At 39.1% G+C, this 19,316-nt stretch overlaps 2 protein-coding genes across 2 annotated transcripts; both read right to left on the bottom strand.

Annotated features, from left to right (window-relative positions):
• Positions 1 to 12,187: 12,187 nt before the first annotated feature.
• On the bottom strand, positions 12,188 to 13,650 carry LOC129755858 (uncharacterized). The gene is made up of 2 exons (XM_055752548.1): positions 12,523 to 13,650; positions 12,188 to 12,464 (listed from the first exon to the last, which is right to left on the bottom strand). Exon 1 carries the CDS (start codon positions 13,488 to 13,490, stop codon positions 12,663 to 12,665), a length of 828 nt encoding a protein of 275 aa, XP_055608523.1. The 5' UTR covers positions 13,491 to 13,650; the 3' UTR covers positions 12,188 to 12,464; positions 12,523 to 12,662.
• A 7-nt stretch (positions 13,651 to 13,657) lies between these two features.
• On the bottom strand, positions 13,658 to 18,797 carry LOC129753664 (uncharacterized). The gene is made up of 2 exons (XM_055749507.1): positions 18,720 to 18,797; positions 13,658 to 18,661 (listed from the first exon to the last, which is right to left on the bottom strand). The coding sequence occupies exon 2, from the start codon at positions 18,281 to 18,283 to the stop codon at positions 13,658 to 13,660; it is 4,626 nt and encodes a 1,541-aa protein (XP_055605482.1). The 5' UTR covers positions 18,284 to 18,661; positions 18,720 to 18,797.
• Between the last annotated feature and the right edge of the window lie 519 nt (positions 18,798 to 19,316).

Raw genomic sequence — 19,316 nt, 5'->3', positions numbered from 1 at the left:
AAAAGTTACGGGAGGTACAATTTTTAAGACATGAACCTAAAAATGCGATTTCTATAGAATTTTGGACGATTCATGAGAACATAATCGTTTCCATCCACAAATCAGTCAAAAAATGTCTGGCAAAAGCAATGATGAAATGATAAAATGAAATTAAATAACTATTTGTGTTTTGAAATCAGAATCTCACAATATTGTTTTGGTTTTTTGGTTGAAATAGATTCACTGGTTGTTAAACATAAAATAGGAGTTTCCTATGAAAACAATCGTCCATAATTCTAAAGAAATCGCATTTTTAGGTTCATGCCTGAAAAATTGTACCTCGTGTAACTTTTGTTCCCGTCGATAAAATTTTTCAAAAACTTCAGACATGATAGCTTTATGTTTCAACAATCACTATGCAAAATTTCAATAAAAAATGTAGCGTAGTTTCAGAGATATTGCAGTTTGAATGAGAAAAGTCCAAAAAGTCCGATTTTCGTAGAATTACTGTTTCTCAGGCCACACAAACTCCAGAAAGCTCAAATTTTGTGATATAATAGTGTGATAGTTGATCTATATAACGCAAAAAATTTGATCAAAAAATATCATCAGAGTCAAAAGTTATGGAAGTTCAAAGTCGAAGTGACGGTGCGCGTGCTTCCAATTTCTATACAATTATGAACGGTACTGTACATACATACATACAGTGAGCAAAATAAGAATAGCACCACTATGTGTTTTGCTTGTTACAATATGAATGATTGAAATATACGAAAATTTTCTTCCACAGTTTGTTCTGAATTGCTTAACGGATAAATCAAGCATAAGTTTACTTTTTTTGGACGTAGCAATTGGCGTTGAGGACCAAAAATGTGGAAAAAGGGTGCGAAATAAGAATAGAACCACTTGAGTTTTTCAACCAAATCATGATTATTTTTAAAAATTTACTGTGTAAATGTGAATAATAATGCTTCTACGAATTATTTGAATAGATAACTGCATTATAAGGAGTTTTCCAGAATTCCAAAGGATTCCAAAGGTATTAAAAGGGAGTTTTAAGAGAGATCCTCTAGCGTTAAGGAATTTAATATTTGAGCTATAAAACTTTATCAATTTGCTTGATTTCTTCATTAACATTCATAAGTATGATGCAAAATGATGAAACATAGATTTGAGGCTGAGTTTGAATCCAAAAAGCAGGTAGTAATTCAAAAATACTAATGTTTTTTAATAGTCAAACACTATTTCTTAAGTTTTAAGTCATAGATGGCAGCACTATCTTGCCATTTAACCAAATTCATGCCCATTTTCGAATATCCGGGATTAATTAGGGAGAGCTATATGATTTTGGTCAAGAAATAAATACATGTACCGTGTGAACGCTTTGGAAATTCTAAGATCACTAAATACAAAAAAAAAATTAGAATTGCATCAAGGTCTCTGTTCGAGCCAAACTCGAAGAATTGGCAACGTAGCAATTGCGCCACCAACGAAAAAAATCATCACCGATCACCGCCTGCTACTTTTGTGTGTTGTTCGTCCATTCAAGGCCATGCATTCATACGTGTGCATAAAAAACGCCGGTAAACGCCGGCCGGCGTACAACAACAATTGCATGCTGTTGCTTCAGCCAGCGGACAGTGGAAATTTCCATTGCGCTCACAGATGTGTGTGTGCGTGTGAATGAATCGATCATCCAAGTAACCGGCGTGTTCGTCATTCATTTCAGATCCTTTCAAGTTTCCGGCCAGTTAAGACGTGGCTCCTTAAGAAGTTAAGATTCCTTCCTACAAGTTTAAGTTTTTTCCTACGAGATTCCTTCCTACGAGTTTGTTCCTTCCAAGTTAAGTTTTCATTCTTTGAGTTATGTTTCCTACAAATAATTTTAAGTGTAAATAGTGTAAATAAAACTGTACATAGAGAACAATTCAGTGCCTCGTTATTAGTCAAATTTCCCTCCAATTAACATCCGGTGAATTGTGTCTTCGGACTTTTCGAACGGTCCCCAAAGTCGAGCAAAATTACAGTCCACGGCTCTTTCAGTCTCTAAAAGTGAATTTTTTGGACCGATTATCAGAATAAAGTTATACTTTGCGATGGAGCTTGATGGACCAGATGGCTAGCAGTATTATTGGTATGATTTGCAATTGAATCGAAAGTTAAGATGAGCACCAATTTTGGCAGTTGTACATTTTTGTGCAGGTGATTTTTTTTTTGCAAATCCGGGAAAGCTTTCTGCAGCGTGAACTTCTACAAAATTGTGATGGGAAAATACCTCAAAATGATAAATATGGGCCTAAATAAACCTGGGAAATCAATATTGAGACTAAATTTTGTTTTAACTGCAAGATAGTGCTGCCATCTACGACTTGAAACTGGAAAAAGTGTGGTTTACTGAACAAAATCAAAGTTTTTGATTTCCAACCTATTTTTTCTGATTCAAAATTAATCGGGAATGTTTGTTTCATCATTTCACGTCATTTTAATGAAGAAAGTAAGTAGTTTGGTAATGAACTACAGCTTAAATATCAAATTCCTTAACGCTAGAGGAGCATCTCTTAAAACCCTCTTTTAAAACCTCTGAAAACCTTTGGATTTCTGCAAAACTCCTTAAAATACAGTTATCTATTCAAATAATTCGTAGAAGCATTATTATTCTCATTTACACAGTAAATTTTTAAAAATAATCATGTTTTTGTTGAAAAACTCAAGTGGTTCTATTTTTATTTCGCACCCTTTTTTCACATTTTTGGTCCTCAACGCCAATTGCTACGTCCAAAAAAAGTAAACTTTTGCTTGATTTATCCATTAAGTAATTCAGAACAAACTGTAGAAGAAAATTTTCGTAAATTTCAATCATTCATATTGTAACAAGCAAAACACATAGTGGTGCTATTCTTATTTCGCTCACTGTACAAACATACAGTTATCATAAACGACGTCATTTAAACCACAAATCTAGAGAATGTAATAAAAAATTAATTGAAAAACCCATCCATGGCTAAACTCAAATGGCTAAACGCAAAACTAAAAAATTTTTTCGTTTTCTGGCATTTAAAAACGACTATTCTACTCAACATTTCCTAATTTTAAAAGGATTTTAACCTTCCTAGTCATGCGTCCTCTGTAGGAATTATTTACATTTTACGTGTACACTAAATTGGTCGTAGTAGATTGACACTTTGAAAAAATTTCAAAGCTTTTCTTTTTTGGCTGGATGCAAAGATTGTCTGTCTGTTGTCTGAATTATTTACATCTATGATTCAAAAACCACGTAAACTTGTATTCAGTCTGGCAATCACTAAATTTAGATGACCCCACAAATTTGTCACCAGAATAATATTGAGGAGATTTTAATTTGAATACAATGATTATCAATTTTATTCAAAATATTAAACATCAAGATTTTCCTATCAACTATCATGCTTCATATTTCTAATCAACTTTTGAGTGTAACAAAAAAAGAAGCGTTCCAAAATATTAAAAAAGAATTAACTGACCTCGCTCAGTAGCTGAGCCTCAGTTTATGGTAGGTACCTACATGAGCCGGGTTTCAGCATAGGTGCGAAACAGTCTAGTGGCTCCAGAGACAAAATCATCCATATGAAAAATATCAGCAGTCGGTAGCTTATCGTCAGAGTTGATTTCGCTATTGTAAAAACATATTTATGAATGTTCTCAACATTTAGTCACGGAAACTCTCCACCGAAAAAACTTTTCACATGAACGCTACGTGAAAATGTACATGGATTTTTGCCACCATGAAAATCACGTGGAACCTACGTGAATTTCAGGTAGCAAACAGAGCTCGCGCAGCAAGCAGGATTCACGTAAATTTTATATGAGTTGTATGTGAGAAAAACGTAGATCGAATGTAACAAGGGATTCGTTCTGCTACGTGTGATTCACGTAGAATTCAGTAAACTATAAACTAAGCTTTTTTTCGGATCTTTAAAATAAAAAAATGTGTTTATTTAGCAGGATTCTATTGTTTCCAAGACACAATACACTATTTAAATTCACTTTAGAATTTACACATCAAGTATTATTTTAAACAATAATTGTACTTCTCTTATAATTGAACTTCACTTAAAGAAAAAAATAAAATCCTTTCGAAATTGGCATTTGGGTTTCCTCCATAGTGGTTGTCTGGCCGTCCTCCCGATTCCAAGCTCTGTAAAAAATAGCAGAATATTCAAATAACGAATACACAACCAAAATTCGTTTACTCACGTAAAATCAGCTTCCCCATCATCTTAAATTTCTTTCTTTGATAGCACCAACTGTTGTATCCGCGCCATATTTAATACTGTATTCTTTCACATAGATTTTACGTGAATAAGTAATTCAGGGCTACGTGAACATCACCTAGAATGTACTAAATCCCTTTGTACTTGGCGGACCACTAGATTTTCACGTAAATCGAATGTGTCTTTGTTTTGACAGCAAACGGCTATGTGAATTTCACGTACGGATCAAGTGAATTTGTATTAACATCCAAGTGATTCACGTAAGTCAAGCAAAAATTCACGTAATCAGCGCCTACGTGAAAATCCAGGTGAAATTAAAGTTTGCTTTTCAGATGAGTGTATATGTAGAATATTAGAGGTTTAAAGCCAGGGGTTGACCCAAAAATTATAAATTTTCAGATAATTATACAAATCAATTCTTCAAAACTCAAGGTTTGCATGTCTTAAGCCAGTTTCAGGTTGCTAAACACATACCTAATTGTTTTTTTTTTTGTGAATTCTTTATTTGAAATGGCTCATACCTACCTAATTGTTTTCACAAACCATAAAAATCTAATAGGTAATCTTGGGATGCGATCCAAAAGAAAATGTGTCCATGTGCAATTAGCACGAACAGTTGCTAGTAAAAAAAAATGAAATGCAGTCTTTTATTTCGTTTTCTTGATGACTCTTTGTTTAATTCAATCGAGGGATATAGTTTTAGTATTTTGTCCACCCAACAGTTTTTAAAGTTGTTTATTTGTTTTGTTACCAAGTGCCCTTCCTTAAAATCTCAGGTTAGAATAATTTTTTCAACAGTGCTTTTCTCTTTTAACTCTGTTTTAAGACTTATTTATACCACTTATAAGCATACTCATAGTGAAGGTTGCCAGATTGCCCAGTTTTATCCGGGTTTGTACGGATATTTGATAAAAAATTTGGAAACAGTCCGGCCCGGCCCGGTTGCCAGGATTTCATCGAAAAATGCCCGGATTTTGTCAGGATTTTTTTTACTTTATTTAGAAAATCAAACAAAAAAAATGAGATGTAATTGTTTTATTCAGTCATTAAAACAAAAAAAAATTATCAGATTTTACATAAATAATCATGAAAGGTTTTTTCGACGCCTAAAATGCGATTTAAAATCTGTTTATGAATTTTGATGAAATTTTTTTTTCGATTTTTTTCGGATTTGTTCGGATATTGCCCGGATTTTAGGTTGTCAATTTAGAAACGAAATGCCCGGATTTTGCCAGGTTTTTATAGAAAATTGCTCGGTTAGTCCGGCCCGGTTACGTGCTGAAAAAAATCTGGCAACCTTTCTCAGTTTTTAAAAAATAGGTAGTAGTTTTAAAAAAAAAAAGGTTTCTAGTTTGTTTAATCTCAGGTTCAAAATTTTACAATTACCCGTCCTGCATGATTTTTTTTTTCCAGAAACATACATTTAGGGGTAAAAAAAATTAAAAATAAATTTCCGCTCGATTAATTCTGATACGATGAAACTAGATTATACCGTGCAGTTATACTTTTGAAGCGTATGAATTTGAATCCTTTTAATCTTTGCATTAAGGTTTGATTTACAACTCAATTGAAGCTGAATGAGGAAAAAAGAACTGTTCGTCAAAAAATCAACAACACATTTAATTTCGGCTTTTATGTTAAAGGTGATGCAGAATCAATGATAGAATTTATCGCAGAGTCGAAAATATTTTAACAAAACAAAAAATCTTAAGATCTTGAGGTGTTTCATTTTCTAGAGAAGTCAAATTTGAGTTTTCAAAACATATTTTTAATGAAAATTGCAAAACAGCACAAGAACTGCAAGTTAATTTTCATTCCATTCTGAGAGGGTCATAATTATATCTTGTTGAATTGTCGCAAAATCCTACTTATAAATTGATGCTTATAAATTATGGAGTGAATCCTTCACTGACGAGATTTTTTTTCGAGGACATTGGAAAAGTTAGCAGGCCTATCAAAAAAGTATTTGTCATCCAAAATCTTGCATTTTCTTACAAATTTTTTTTAAATGCGTAGTTTGGACTTCTCGAGCCATTGAATACGGCGAACTTTCCTCACGACGTCGTTTTGTAAATACCTGATTTTCAATTCAAATGCAATAATTGTATTTTTTTTTTGTTCCCATTTTAAGTTCAAAATTGAGTACAATATACCTCTAAATTCAAAGCTAAAGCTCAAAGTGCACGGAGAAAAAACACCACCCTGTATCAAGCAAACATTCTACTTGACATATGCTTTCAAGCCAGAAAATATCCATCTGTCAAAATGACATTTGTTTGGTGTGGGTGTATTGAGAGAGGAGAAAGTTCAAATTAATATTCTCCTTTTCTCACTCGAAGAGAATCATCCAGCACGTTGGCTCTCCCTCTCCTTGTGAGTTCTATCAAACACGACAAAGTAAGTTGAATAAAGAGGTAGGCGATATTGAATATTGACTTGAAGAAAGTCTATTCCGCACAAAACATGTAAAATCATAGCCTCTATCATTTCGATTTTTTTTATGCAACTCTGCATTAAATTGTTAGTTTTTTGTTACGCAGTTAAGTTTTTCAAGAGTCTGCTTTTCTTACTGAAAAAAACAGTGTCCGAAAGTTGTTCTTTTCGATACAGTATTCAAAACAGTGTCAAAAAGTGTTACTTTTGGACACTGTTTTGTTTTCGAAGAAAAAGCTACATTTGTTGTACACATGTTTCTTTACTTGCTTCCGATTTTTTCATCAATCAAACCACTTTGGATAAATTTACGACTCGTGCAACTTGTTGCAAAATAACTATTTTAAATTTATAAAATTTACGAATGAAATGCTTTCTAAAATCTCTCTTATGGAGTCAAAAAAATGTTTCAAAACAAACTTTTTGATGCTCATTCTGGCTCTATGGAATTGTTTTACTTTTTTGTTTTTGTTTTTGTAAGACATCGTTTGAAATCTTTGAAATCATTAAATGATAAAAAAGAAAAAAAAAAGGTGTTAGTCGTGTCTTCAGAATTATAAAATAGCATACCACTGTTCAACATACTTTGCAAGTCTGTCCTCTCGCTCTCAATTTCACATCCGCTTGATTGTGTTTGTGAGCATCAGCACGCAGTGAGAGAATTTAATCGAACCATCGCAGATTTTCGCTCTCACGACGACGACAACGACGGGCAGCAAGCAAGAAGCAGTGGAGTGTCAAACCGAAAGAAGCAAAAGTGTTCGACGAACGACGACGGTGGATTCCTTTTTCTTTCCCGTCGCGGTTGGTTTTCCGAGTTTTTTCTGGCCGTTCAGAAAAAAGTGCTAGTGTGTGCTAGATTTCGTTCCGCTGTTACGTGTTTCGGGAATCCGTGGGCTTGAGCCAGGAATCTGTCCGCTAAAAGGAAGTGACCGGATGCATGTCCGGTAGGCAGCGAGCTGTCTGTGAAAAAACGGTACCCTTCTTGAAGATTTTTTTTTGCGTTTCTGTGGGATTCTTATCCGTGTGTGAAAATCAATTTTGTGGAGGTGCCCCACAAAGTGTGTGCAGGTGGAGATTAAATTTTCTAGGGCGATTTCTGGCCGTGGCAATAATGGCCTCCGCCCGCTAGTGATTACACGGTCAGTGCTAAAGGAATTGAACCTGCAGCCGTGGGGCATTTCCAATTTGTTGGAGGATAGCGAAAAATGTTAAGCTGGAAGAAAGAATAAATTGCTGCCTGCAAGTGACGTTTCCATTTTTGGGATCAGCTTTTTGACAGCTCGGGATGCAAGAACGAAAAATCAAAATGACAGCAGCTGTCACAGGCAAGCTGTGAAGGCATCCGGATTGATATTTTGTAAAAATTACAAATAATATTCATAAAATATTGTGCTAAATCCGTGCCCTACAAGTTCAAAACCAAGTGCACGTCAAACGGGAGAGAGAAACCAATTAGGCAAAAAATGGTTCCCTTACTTCATACATTGTGAAAAATTTATTTGAAAAAATAATAAACTATTCAAACACCCCACGAAAAAGATTATGAAAAACAAACAATCAAATTTCGATAAGTTAAAAATTCCTAAGAAAAGGGGCCTATCTGTTGCAGTAATGTGTTTTTAATCTGTTTTTCAAACATCAAATTTGGGCAACATATTCAACAAACTTTTCCATGCGAGTTAAATTGGAAGAAGTGAGACGACGAAGACGAGAGAATTTGTATTGCTCTTAATACGCATCACCAAAACGGGCCGCGTGAGAAGTGAATCGTGAGCGAGAGAGCGTGTGGATTTGTTCTCATTCTCATTTTGTTGGAAGCTAATTCAATTCTCACTCACCCATCTCATTATATAGAAGAGTGGTGGGTGTTTTCTCCCTGTCTTGCCTCCGGAAGCAGTGCCGCCAGAATTGTTGAAACCTCGAGAAACAGACCATGACCTGTTTGAAGAGAGCATTTCACAAGACGAGGTGCTGAAATGTTGAAGAATTTGAATATAATGGATCGTTCCGTCGTCAAAGGTAATGTTTTGATTTTGGTCATCTAAGGGACTTCTGCTGTCCGTTTTTTTCCTGTTCTCGTAGCGACTATCCTCGTTCGTTCGTTTGGGTACTCTTTTATAACTTTTGGTCTATTACACATATTCTCGAAAAATTTTGAGGAAAAAATGTTTCCTCGATCACTGGTGATGGTTGTTAAAATATTTTTGATGTCCAAGCTACGACTATGTTATATTATAATATAATCTCATTGGCAAAAGCATAAAAAATACATTAAGGCTGATGTCATGCTGAAACAACTAGCAACGCAACGCAACGCAACGTTCCAATAAGATTGCGTTGCATTGCATTGGTATGTCATGCTGGCGCGACCTGTCACTTTGAAATTCCCTTCAAATCATCACTTCTCTACATCTGATAATGCTTTGCATCGTCTCCTTTCTTTCCGGAGCCATCAAAAACTCATCAAATCACGACCCGGATTGCAAGAATGCCGAAATTTGAACCGACAAAATTCCTTGTTTTTTTTCCGGAACTAAGAATTCATGAAAATTTTCTCGCCGATTAAGATAGTTTTTAGTTTATTATCACAAGTTCGGACAGATCTTGGTACTATTGTGCTTAAAACCCGGAATCACTGCTTCAAATCGAGAAAAAACAATGTTCCTATTGGATTTCCTACTAGTCGCGCTACTAAACACATTGGCATCAGATTGGTCGCGCTACACAAAGCGACCAGTATGACAGGTCTGCGCGATTTCCATGGAGATCAAATGAGAGCTGGTTAGTCGTGTGAACGTTGCGTTGTAGGTCGCGTTGCTAGTTGCTTCAGCATGACATCAGCCTAAGAAACGAAAAAAATGAATTTAAATTTTAAAAACATTCGCAAATTCAAGCTGTGGTACTATGTCACCATCTACCGCCCAGCTTAGCGGTTTTTTAATTTCAAACATGAGTAAGTAACAAAAAAAAGACTTCAGATTTTTTTTTCACTTTTCCAATACCGATAATAATTCTAGAGTTTGTTTTGATTAGGTCGTATGAGCCACTAAACACGTTTTGAGAAAATCGATGTTTAAGTTTCGAATCATATTTTCAATTCTCATTTTTTTATTGCTGGACATATCTGTCTGCAAATTAGAAAGTAAACGTAAAACTGGCCGCAGAACATGCTGGTGTACTTGAAACTGGTGTAAATTAAATTATTTTTAATAAAGGTGTACTTACGACTTAATGCATTTCTCGTATGGCGTAAACGTCTTTTAGGCAATCGATAAGATGGATCGCATAAACTGATTTGATAAGCCCAAATTTTCCATTGTTCTTTCGGAGTTGATTAAAAAATGGATAAACCAATAATCTTATCCAATAAATCCACGCAAATCTTCATCCGACGAAATCTGGAATTACTGCGTGGCGGAACTGGCTGTTGGTAATCCACCAGGACATTACCGGGCAATACTTGTGACTCCACTGGCCGTTTGAGGAATGCCTGAAAGTATTCATCGCTTTAATTGTTTTTGTTTCCTCTGTAATGAAAGAAATTGAAAATTGCTATTCACACGTTGAAGAATGAAGTTCATAAACAGTATATTCAACTCACCTGACAACAATTTGCAGTGTTTCGCCATGCTTAAATCGATAGTATCATTCCTGTAAGGCAGTTTTGTTTAGTAAACTAAGGTTGCCAGAATTGTTTCCACTCCCATCCGGGCCTAGCAATTCCGGGCATTTTTTCAAAAAAACCTGGAAAAATCCGGACATGGATTTAAATTTTTCAAATCGGGCAAAAACCGGGCGAAATTTAGAAGTTATTATATATAAAAGCAAAGAAAAAATACAAAAAATGGAAATTAATATTTTATTAATGTAATTGCAGACTTACAAAAACTTTTTGGAACACTCAAATATTTAAAGGTTTATAAAAGTAAATCAGCGAAATTATTTGAAACAACCGTTGTAAATTTCCATACCGTTAATCGATTTTGCTGAAACTTACTCAAAAACTTTGGTTTTTCGTGGGTTTCTTTGTGAATATTGTGAAAAAATCCGGGCAATATCCGGACTTTTTTCACGATATCCGGGCAACCGGGCCGGACCGGACTTTCTCGAAATTTTGCATCAAATATCCGGGCATACCCGGATAAAACCGGGCAATCTGGCAAGCTTAATGTAAACTTTATCACTTCCCGAAAAAAAATTCGTGACGATGCACAACGTCGTATAACCAACTCGCTGAATTATTTTTTTTGCGACGTTTTGCATCACGACAAATGCACGCTAACGCAATATGACGCAAAAACCAAGCTGCACTCAAATTTGCAAAAGTCATTATACGTCCTAAATTCAAACCATCTTGGTAAGGTTATTCATTGATTAAATAAAACCATGTTTTTATCAAACACAGAATGCATGTTTATCAATCGTTTGCAGCCAAGAACTCAGTTTTGTTTATATTGGTTCATACGACCTAATCAAAACAAACTCTAGAATTATTTGTTTTCAACAAATTATCCCGTTAGAGTAGTATTAAGTACTGTACTTAAAGCTTCTTTCTAAAAAATACGCTCTATTCAATGGTGAATTTTCCTAGATAATAGAAAGAATCTTCCCCAAACATACAACAAACACTATGTAGCGCGAATTTTTATACGAGTATTTCAGGCAATTTTGTACAATTTACAACAAAATTTGTCATTATTTTATCAAATTGATTTTTTTAACATCTTTATTTGAAATGGCTTATACATTTAGGCTATAAGGAGCCAAATTCGTTTTGTTTGTTTACAATTGTGTGCTTAGATCTAGTTCATCACAATTTATTTGAATATAACAGAGAATAGATAGGGTAACATAAAAATAAAAAGAATTATAGACGATGATCAAGAGCTTTTAGGAAAAAATTGATGATTTTTGCACTTATTAAATATATTCAGTTCTGAGGGATTCAATTGTTTGTTGTACAAGTACCTAAATGAGTTTGAAAAGGTGCGACGACGCACATTTAAAATAAAACATGTTTCTGCTATTTTTTTGCGGTCATGATCTTAATCCTTGAATCAAACGAAAAAGGAAGAGGAAACCGCGAGAAAAAGTCCGCGTTGCCCATTTTATTTGATGGTCTGTATCTAATCTCAAAATCATATATCGAAAGTTTCATGACATATCTCTGTAAACGGGTTACAAATATAGATTGTTTCCCTTCTTTGCCAACTACTCCAAGTAAAGGTTTATTGTCAGTGTATAAAACAAACTTTTGAACGTATAAATAACGGTGGAATTTCTTTACACAAGTCATCACAGCCAATGCTTCCAAATGTAAAATTGAGTACTTTTTTGTGAATCGTTAAGGCTGAAATAAGTAAACATCATAGGTTTTGCTTGATCACCTACACTATGGGCTAAAACACCCCCCAGACCATAATTACAAGCATCTTTCACCACAGTCCACAACCAGAGTGTTGGAATATAATTCACTAAAGGTTCTCGCAGCAGCTCTAGTTGGAGCAGGAGCAGGAGCAGCTCAAAGCTAAAAAACAATGAGTTTATTAGGGCAAAGTTTTACATAGGATTTTTTGTTTCTTACATTTGTCTCCTTTAGTACAAGAGGAGTATCCGTGTTTTGATGCCAAGTTATACAAATAAAGAGCGTAGATTTCTGGCCTAGAGTTCGAGAAAATGCGCATTATTACAAATAATTCTGATACCAATAAAAGAGAATCTAACCTATATCGGCCCTTTTGAAAGGGATGCTCGACTGTGCGTGGTATCAGCCTTAGATCGGGTTTTTACCGGTGTGCGCTAGATATTACAAAAAGTTAGATCGAACGAAGTGTACAACAATTTAAAAGGTACTCACGAATGGCACAAACAACTTTAAAAAACTAAAACTATCGGTAACATATAAATTTTACGCAGAGCGTCTCTAAAATCTTTCTCAGTTCGTCGTAAATTTTCACTTCTAACCGTTTTCTGGTTTGACAGTTCGTAGCGTGGCCGTTAGGTCTGTTCAGATGCAGCGACGTCAGGGATGCCAGAACATTCTCCACCCCGTGAATCCGGAACGGCCTCCGCATCGCCTTGCTCGGATTCACCGTTACCTATCTCCATAACGGCCAGCTTCGCCACCGGTCTCTCAAGTCGTCCAGATGCCGTTTGTACTGCAACACGTCTGATCCTTCCATCCTTGTTCGGGATTAGCTCCACGATCCTTCCTCGGATCCAGGTACGCCGACTGCCTTCCGCAATATACACCAGGTCTCCAAGTTTAACCGACACCACATCTTCGAACCACTTGGACCGCTTGTTCATATTAGGAAAGTATTCCTTCAGCCATCTGTCCCATGTAGCATCAGCTAAATACTGCGAACGAAGGTAACTGCTTTGCAGTGCTTGGCTAAGACTGATTGGATCACGCATAGGGTCCTGATCTCCCGTGGAGTTACCCAAAAAGTGGTTGGGTGTCAACGCTTCGTAGTCGGCCGAACTTTGAGGCATGTACGTCAGTGGACGAGAGTTTATAAAAGCTTCTGTTTCCGCCAACACCGTCAGCAGAATCTCGTCGTTGAGTTTCCTTCCGTCGTCGAGAGCTCTCATCGATTCTTTCACGCTTCGCACCATCCGCTCCCATACTCCACCCATGTGGGGAGCGGAGGGCGGATTGAATAACCAGCTTGTTCGGGCGTTGGTGAATGTGTCGGAACAGTCGACGTTGATTCTCTTGATCTGTCGTTTAAGCTCGCGATCGGCACCGACAAAGTTCGTCCCGTTGTCGGAAAATATTTGGCGTGGGGGACCTCTTCTTCGCACAAATCTCCTGATCGCCATTATGCAGGAATCCGTCGTTAAGCTGTACGCCAGCTCCAGGTGAACGGCACGGACTACCAAGCATGTGAAGACCGCTACATATCGCTTTTCCTTCCGCCTGCCAACGGTTACCTCCAACGGCCCGAGATAATCCACACCGGTATACGCAAAGGGTCTGGTATACGGTGTCAATCTTCCACTCTAATAACACCAAATTCGTCAGCAAACGGGGAGAGTTGATACAGGCAACTAGTTTTCTCAATCTTGATTAAATCCTCTAGGGCTCTTTCACGATTTGATATCAGCACCTTCACCTCATCAGGGTAGTGCTCACTTTGAGCCAATCGCCAAAGGATGTTCTCGGCTGATTGGTATTCGGATTGCTTCAACGGTGTTTCGATATTCGGGATGGTTCGCATTACGTATCGCTTCACATTCTCTACGGAAGGTACCGTCTCGATGGGCAATGCTTTCTTTCGTCGACGACAATTCGAAATAAATCGCATAACCGTAGCCAGTATGCGTACCAATATGGTCCATTTAGAGATTCTAGCAATGTCAATTAGCTGAATGGGAATATCAATGTGGTGGAAAAGGTAGTGGGTTCTCAACTCTTCGTTGGTGCTTTCATTCGGTGATTTCTGTTGTGGCCATCTATCAGCAGGTTCGTACAGGAATGATGGGCCATTAAACCAACGACCATCCGGTTTTGGATCCGTATCTTTATTCCACTTGGTCAAACAGTCAGCGATGTTCTCTTTTGAAGGGACCCAGCGCCACTGATCCGAATCTGTTAAGGTCAGAATTTCTCCGATGCGAACGGCTACATATTGCTTGAATTTTCGGTGGTCAGATCTAATCCAGGACAAGACGGTGGTAGAGTCCGTCCAAAGAAATTTCTCCTTAATTTCCACCGTGTGGCTAGAACAAATGTTTATCATCATCCTAGCACCCAACACAGCGGCTTGAAGCTCTCTTCTGGGAATCGATTGCACCTTGAGGGAGGCCACCTTAGCCTTCGCCATCACCAAGCAGCATTTCACTTTTCCATCCTCGATGACACGGAAATACGCCGCGCATCCGTAGCCCAATTCACTGGCATCGGTGAACACATGTAGCTGCAATGTTTCGTACCCTCCAGCATGATCTCCACCACAGTAGCACCTGGGGATCTGAAGGTTGTTGATTTCTTGGAGAAGCTTTGTCCATCGGACCCATTTCTCGAAAGCTTCATCCGGAATGTCGTCATCCCATTGTATGCCGCATCTCCAAAGATCTTGGAACAGCATCTTCCCGTGGATTGTATACGGGGACAGAAGACCCAATGGGTCGAAAAGACTCATAATACATCGAAGAGCCATTCTCTTAGTCGGTCGTCGTTCGCCGCAAACATACGGCGCCAGCTCACCACGTAGGCTGGTAGGAAATTGGAAACAATCCTGCCGTGGGTTCCACTCCAGTCCTAGGACCCTCTCGATGTTATCGCTTCCCATGTTACTGATAAGTGAGAGCGATTTCTGTTCCGAATTCTCTCCGACTGCTTGTAGCACCGATTCATCGTTGCTGACCCAATTTCTCATGGTGAATCCGGCCCGAGCAAGGGCTCCTTTCACCTGAATCGCTCGATCAGCTGCTTCCTCGGAAGTGGGGGCACTATCGAAATAATCGTCCATATACGTTTTCTCCTTGATAGCTGTCGTAGCTTTCGGGAAATCCTCCCGACACTCGTCCGCTATTTTGTGCAACACGTAGATCGCCGAACAGGGCGAGCACGTCGCTCCGAACGTCGCGACGTCCATAATATAAACGTCGGGCGGTTGTGTTGCGTCGAATCGAAACAGGAATCGTTGGTAGTTTTTGTCTGCTGCTCTTATTCGGATTTGGTGGAACATTTCCTTTACGTCGCCACCAAATCCGATGCGCCACTCTCGGAACTTGCATATCACTGAATGCAGGGGGACCAGTAAATCCGGACCTTTTAATAGTTGATTGTTGAGGGAAACTCCACCCACTGAGGCAGCCGCGTCCCACACCAGCCGTCTTTTGTTCGGTTTCTTCGGGTGCGACACCACATTCAGGGGGAGGTACCAGACGCGCTCAGCACTAGTTTCTGCCAACTCTTCTTCGGTTGCCTTATGGGCATACCCTTTTGTCAAATAGTCTCGTATTTGTTGGTGTACGTTAGCCTGTAGTTCGGGGTCTTTTGACAGCTTGCTCTCTAGACATTTCAGACGCCTCTCAGCCATGTACCGGTTATCTGGGAAGCACACTACATCTGCTTTCCACAGCAATCCAGTTTCGTATGCACCGTCACGGAACACCGTGGTTTCCTCTAGGATCGTTTTACTTCGCTTGTCTTCGGCAGATTCAAGAATCGGCGCAAACGGGTTCTGCGGTTCCTCCAGAACGAAATGTTGTCGGATGAGGTCGTTAAGCTCTTGATCTGCGTCGCAGTGATGGAAGTTAACTCGGACCGAGTTCTTGTCATTTCTTTCTCCTGCCTCGTTAGGCCCATAGATGGCCCATCCGAGCAGTGATCTCACGGCAACAGGTTCGCCAGGTTGACCTTGCCGACTTTCGATTGGGGTTAAAATGTCAATGTTATCTAACCCAATAAGCACTTCAGGCTGAGCATCGTTAATTGAACTGATTGGGATATCTTTCAGATGTTCATAACGATTAGCTAATTCGTCGTAGCAGAGGGTTTGCTTCGGTAGCTCAAGTTTCGAAACCGTGTGTGCGGTAAAAGAATGTTGTTTCGGATCTCCTAACTTCGAGATCATGCATTTAATGAGCTTGGATGAATCTTCGTTCCGGGTTACACCGGAAGTCCACTGCAATTCCAGCGGATGCCTCTTTCCCTCTATTCCTAGGCGGCGTGCTAATGACGATTCCATCATGGTCAGTGATGACCCTTCATCGTAGAATCCAAAAGTATCGACAGTGCGATTTCCGTTGTGCAGGGTAAGTGGAACTATTCGAAAGAAAAACGCTTTTCTGAATTCGTTGTGGGAATTACAAACAGATTTAACGACTGTTGCTTCTCCCTTTTTGGCTTGCGCCGGAACATGGAGCAACGGATGGTGCTGAACTCTACAGCCTTCGATGTTACATCGGATTCTTGATTTACACTTCCAATTACCGTGCTCATTCAGGCACATTTCGCACAAATTCCACTGGCGTACTGCACGCTTTCTTGAATCGAGATTTAGTTCTTGGAACTTCGAGCAGTTCCGAACCCGGTGATCTATGCCACCACAGATTGGACATGGCTTACGTTGTCTATATTCTTCCTGGTTTCCATCACTGTTAATGTGAGCATGGAAATGTCCCTCTTTCTTCTGCGACAGTTTTGCATACTTCGCTGCCTCAGGTTTCGGCGGTACAAGCGTGGTAACCTCACAGGCGTCCTCGGCCAATTCCTCCATATACTGGCCAAATTCCTTCAGCGTAGGCTCGGGGAAGGAGCGTTTATATCTCACCCAAGCAAGCTGATGATGAGCAGGGAGCTTCTCAACCAATTCGCTGAGCAAATCGGGATTCGATAAATGAGCTCGTAGACCTGCAGCCTCTAGCTGGTCACAAAGGTGCTGTACAGCTGTGGCAAACTTAATAAGGCTATCTAGACGCTCAGATTTTGGCGATTCGAGTTTGCGCACTTTAGCCAGCATGTTCCTTACAAGAATTTCGGGCCGTCCATAAAAACGTTTCAGTGTTTCCATTATCTTCGGCACGCTGTCAGGAAATGTCAATTTTGTTCTCACTGCTTCTCGAGCCGCCCCTCGCAGGCTTTCTCTAAGACGGACAAGATTCTCAACGTCTGAGAAACCGCAGGCAGCATTGGACGTTTCGTAACTATGGAAAAATATTGGCCACTCCTCAGGCTCTCCGGCAAACGCAGGTAATTTTCTGGGCCAGACTTGGCGAGCCAACACTTGTTCTGCAGACGGACCAATATTCAGGTTGGCAAACGCTACCGGTTGTGGGAAAGGATTCATGGGTTGCTTTGGAGGTGGTACTTCAGGAATCAGGTTCATAATTGGCACACGGATTCGTGCCGAGTGACTTCTAGGTTCGGAATGAACTGAATTCGGATTACCCGGTTCGACTATCCGAGGAAACACCTCTTCCGGATCGTTATTATTTTCCTCCAGCTGATTGCGCAACCATTCCTCAGCCTTTTGACTTCCACTTGGCGCTGATTCGGAAACATTTTCCGATCCCGACTCTTCGACTAATTTCTCTTCCAGCTGGTGCTTCTTCTTTAAGAAGGATTCCTCAGAAGCAAGCTCCTCTAACCGGATAGCCCGTTCCTTTTCTCGCAAGGCTCTCTCCTCTTCCAGGAAACGCATTTCCTCTCTCATCCGACGACTTTTAATTTCTTTTTCTGCTACCAATCTGGCCAACTCAAGTTCGGTCCGGATGCGGGCGCTGGATGTAGTAGATCTCACAGACTTGCCGGCACTTCTCACGGACGAATCTTTGTTGGATTCCGCACATTTCTTCCTAGCTCCGTTCTCAACTTCAGCCCTTCCTATTCTCGTTGAACTGGAGTGAGGAGCCTTTGATCGCACAATGGGTGTGCTGAAATCGGCGGTGTTTACGGACTCTGACGGGTCTGCAGAAGGTGATGTGCATTTAGTGCATCTCCATGGGCGATCCTTTACGCCGGGAGATTGATTCGCACAACTCAGATGCCACCAGCCTAAACAATTATCGCACGACACCATTCTCCGTTCCACCGAATTAGGTCTGTTGCATCCACCACAGTCGAATCCATCTTGGCAATCAATTTCCTCTTCCGAATTGACCATCTCGAAATCTTTAGGGTTTTCGAAAATCTTTGAGGATGTTGGAATATAATTCACTAAAGGTTCTCGCAGCAGCTCTAGTTGGAGCAGGAGCAGGAGCAGCTCAAAGCTAAAAAACAATGAGTTTATTAGGGCAAAGTTTTACATAGGATTTTTTGTTTCTTACATTTGTCTCCTTTAGTACAAGAGGAGTATCCGTGTTTTGATGCCAAGTTATACAAATAAAGAGCGTAGATTTCTGGCCTAGAGTTCGAGAAAATGCGCATTATTACAAATAATTCTGATACCAATAAAAGAGAATCTAACCTATATCGGCCCTTTTGAAAGGGATGCTCGACTGTGCGTGGTATCAGCCTTAGATCGGGTTTTTACCGGTGTGCGCTAGATATTACAAAAAGTTAGATCGAACGAAGTGTACAACAATTTAAAAGGTACTCACGAATGGCACAAACAACTTTAAAAAACTAAAACTATCGGTAACATATAAATTTTACGCAGAGCGTCTCTAAAATCTTTCTCAGTTCGTCGTAAATTTTCACTTCTAACCGTTTTCTGGTTTGACAGTTCGTAGCGTGGCCGTTAGGTCTGTTCAGATGCAGCGACGTCAGGGATGCCAGAACACAGAGGCTTTTTTGGATCAAAATATTCCAGAACATTAGATTTAAGAAGGTATGTTTTACACTTTTCAAATTGTTCGCTACAATTTCCATCCCAATTGTATTTGGAATCTTTTTTTTTAAGTTTATAAAAGCAGTTCAATCGAGAAGACAGGTTTGTTATAAATTTACCGTAAAAATTTATTAATCCAAAGAATGACTTAAGTTCATTGGGATTACTTGGTGGTTTAGCATTTGCAATCGTTGATATTTTTCAGGACAAGGTTTAAGTCCATCTTTACTAATGATGTGTCCTAAGAACGTATGTTCCTCTAATCGTCTAAACAGCATGACACTTTTTCTATGCCATACAAAATTTGGTCCATCACCGATTGGTTTGTGTCGCAAACAGCGAATGAGGACATTCCCTTTGGTAACCG

The sequence above is a fragment of the Uranotaenia lowii genome, chromosome 3 (assembly GCF_029784155.1).
Source record: "Uranotaenia lowii strain MFRU-FL chromosome 3, ASM2978415v1, whole genome shotgun sequence".
Classification (NCBI taxonomy): domain Eukaryota; kingdom Metazoa; phylum Arthropoda; class Insecta; order Diptera; family Culicidae; genus Uranotaenia; species Uranotaenia lowii.
This window is presented reverse-complemented; position numbering and strand designations above follow the sequence as displayed.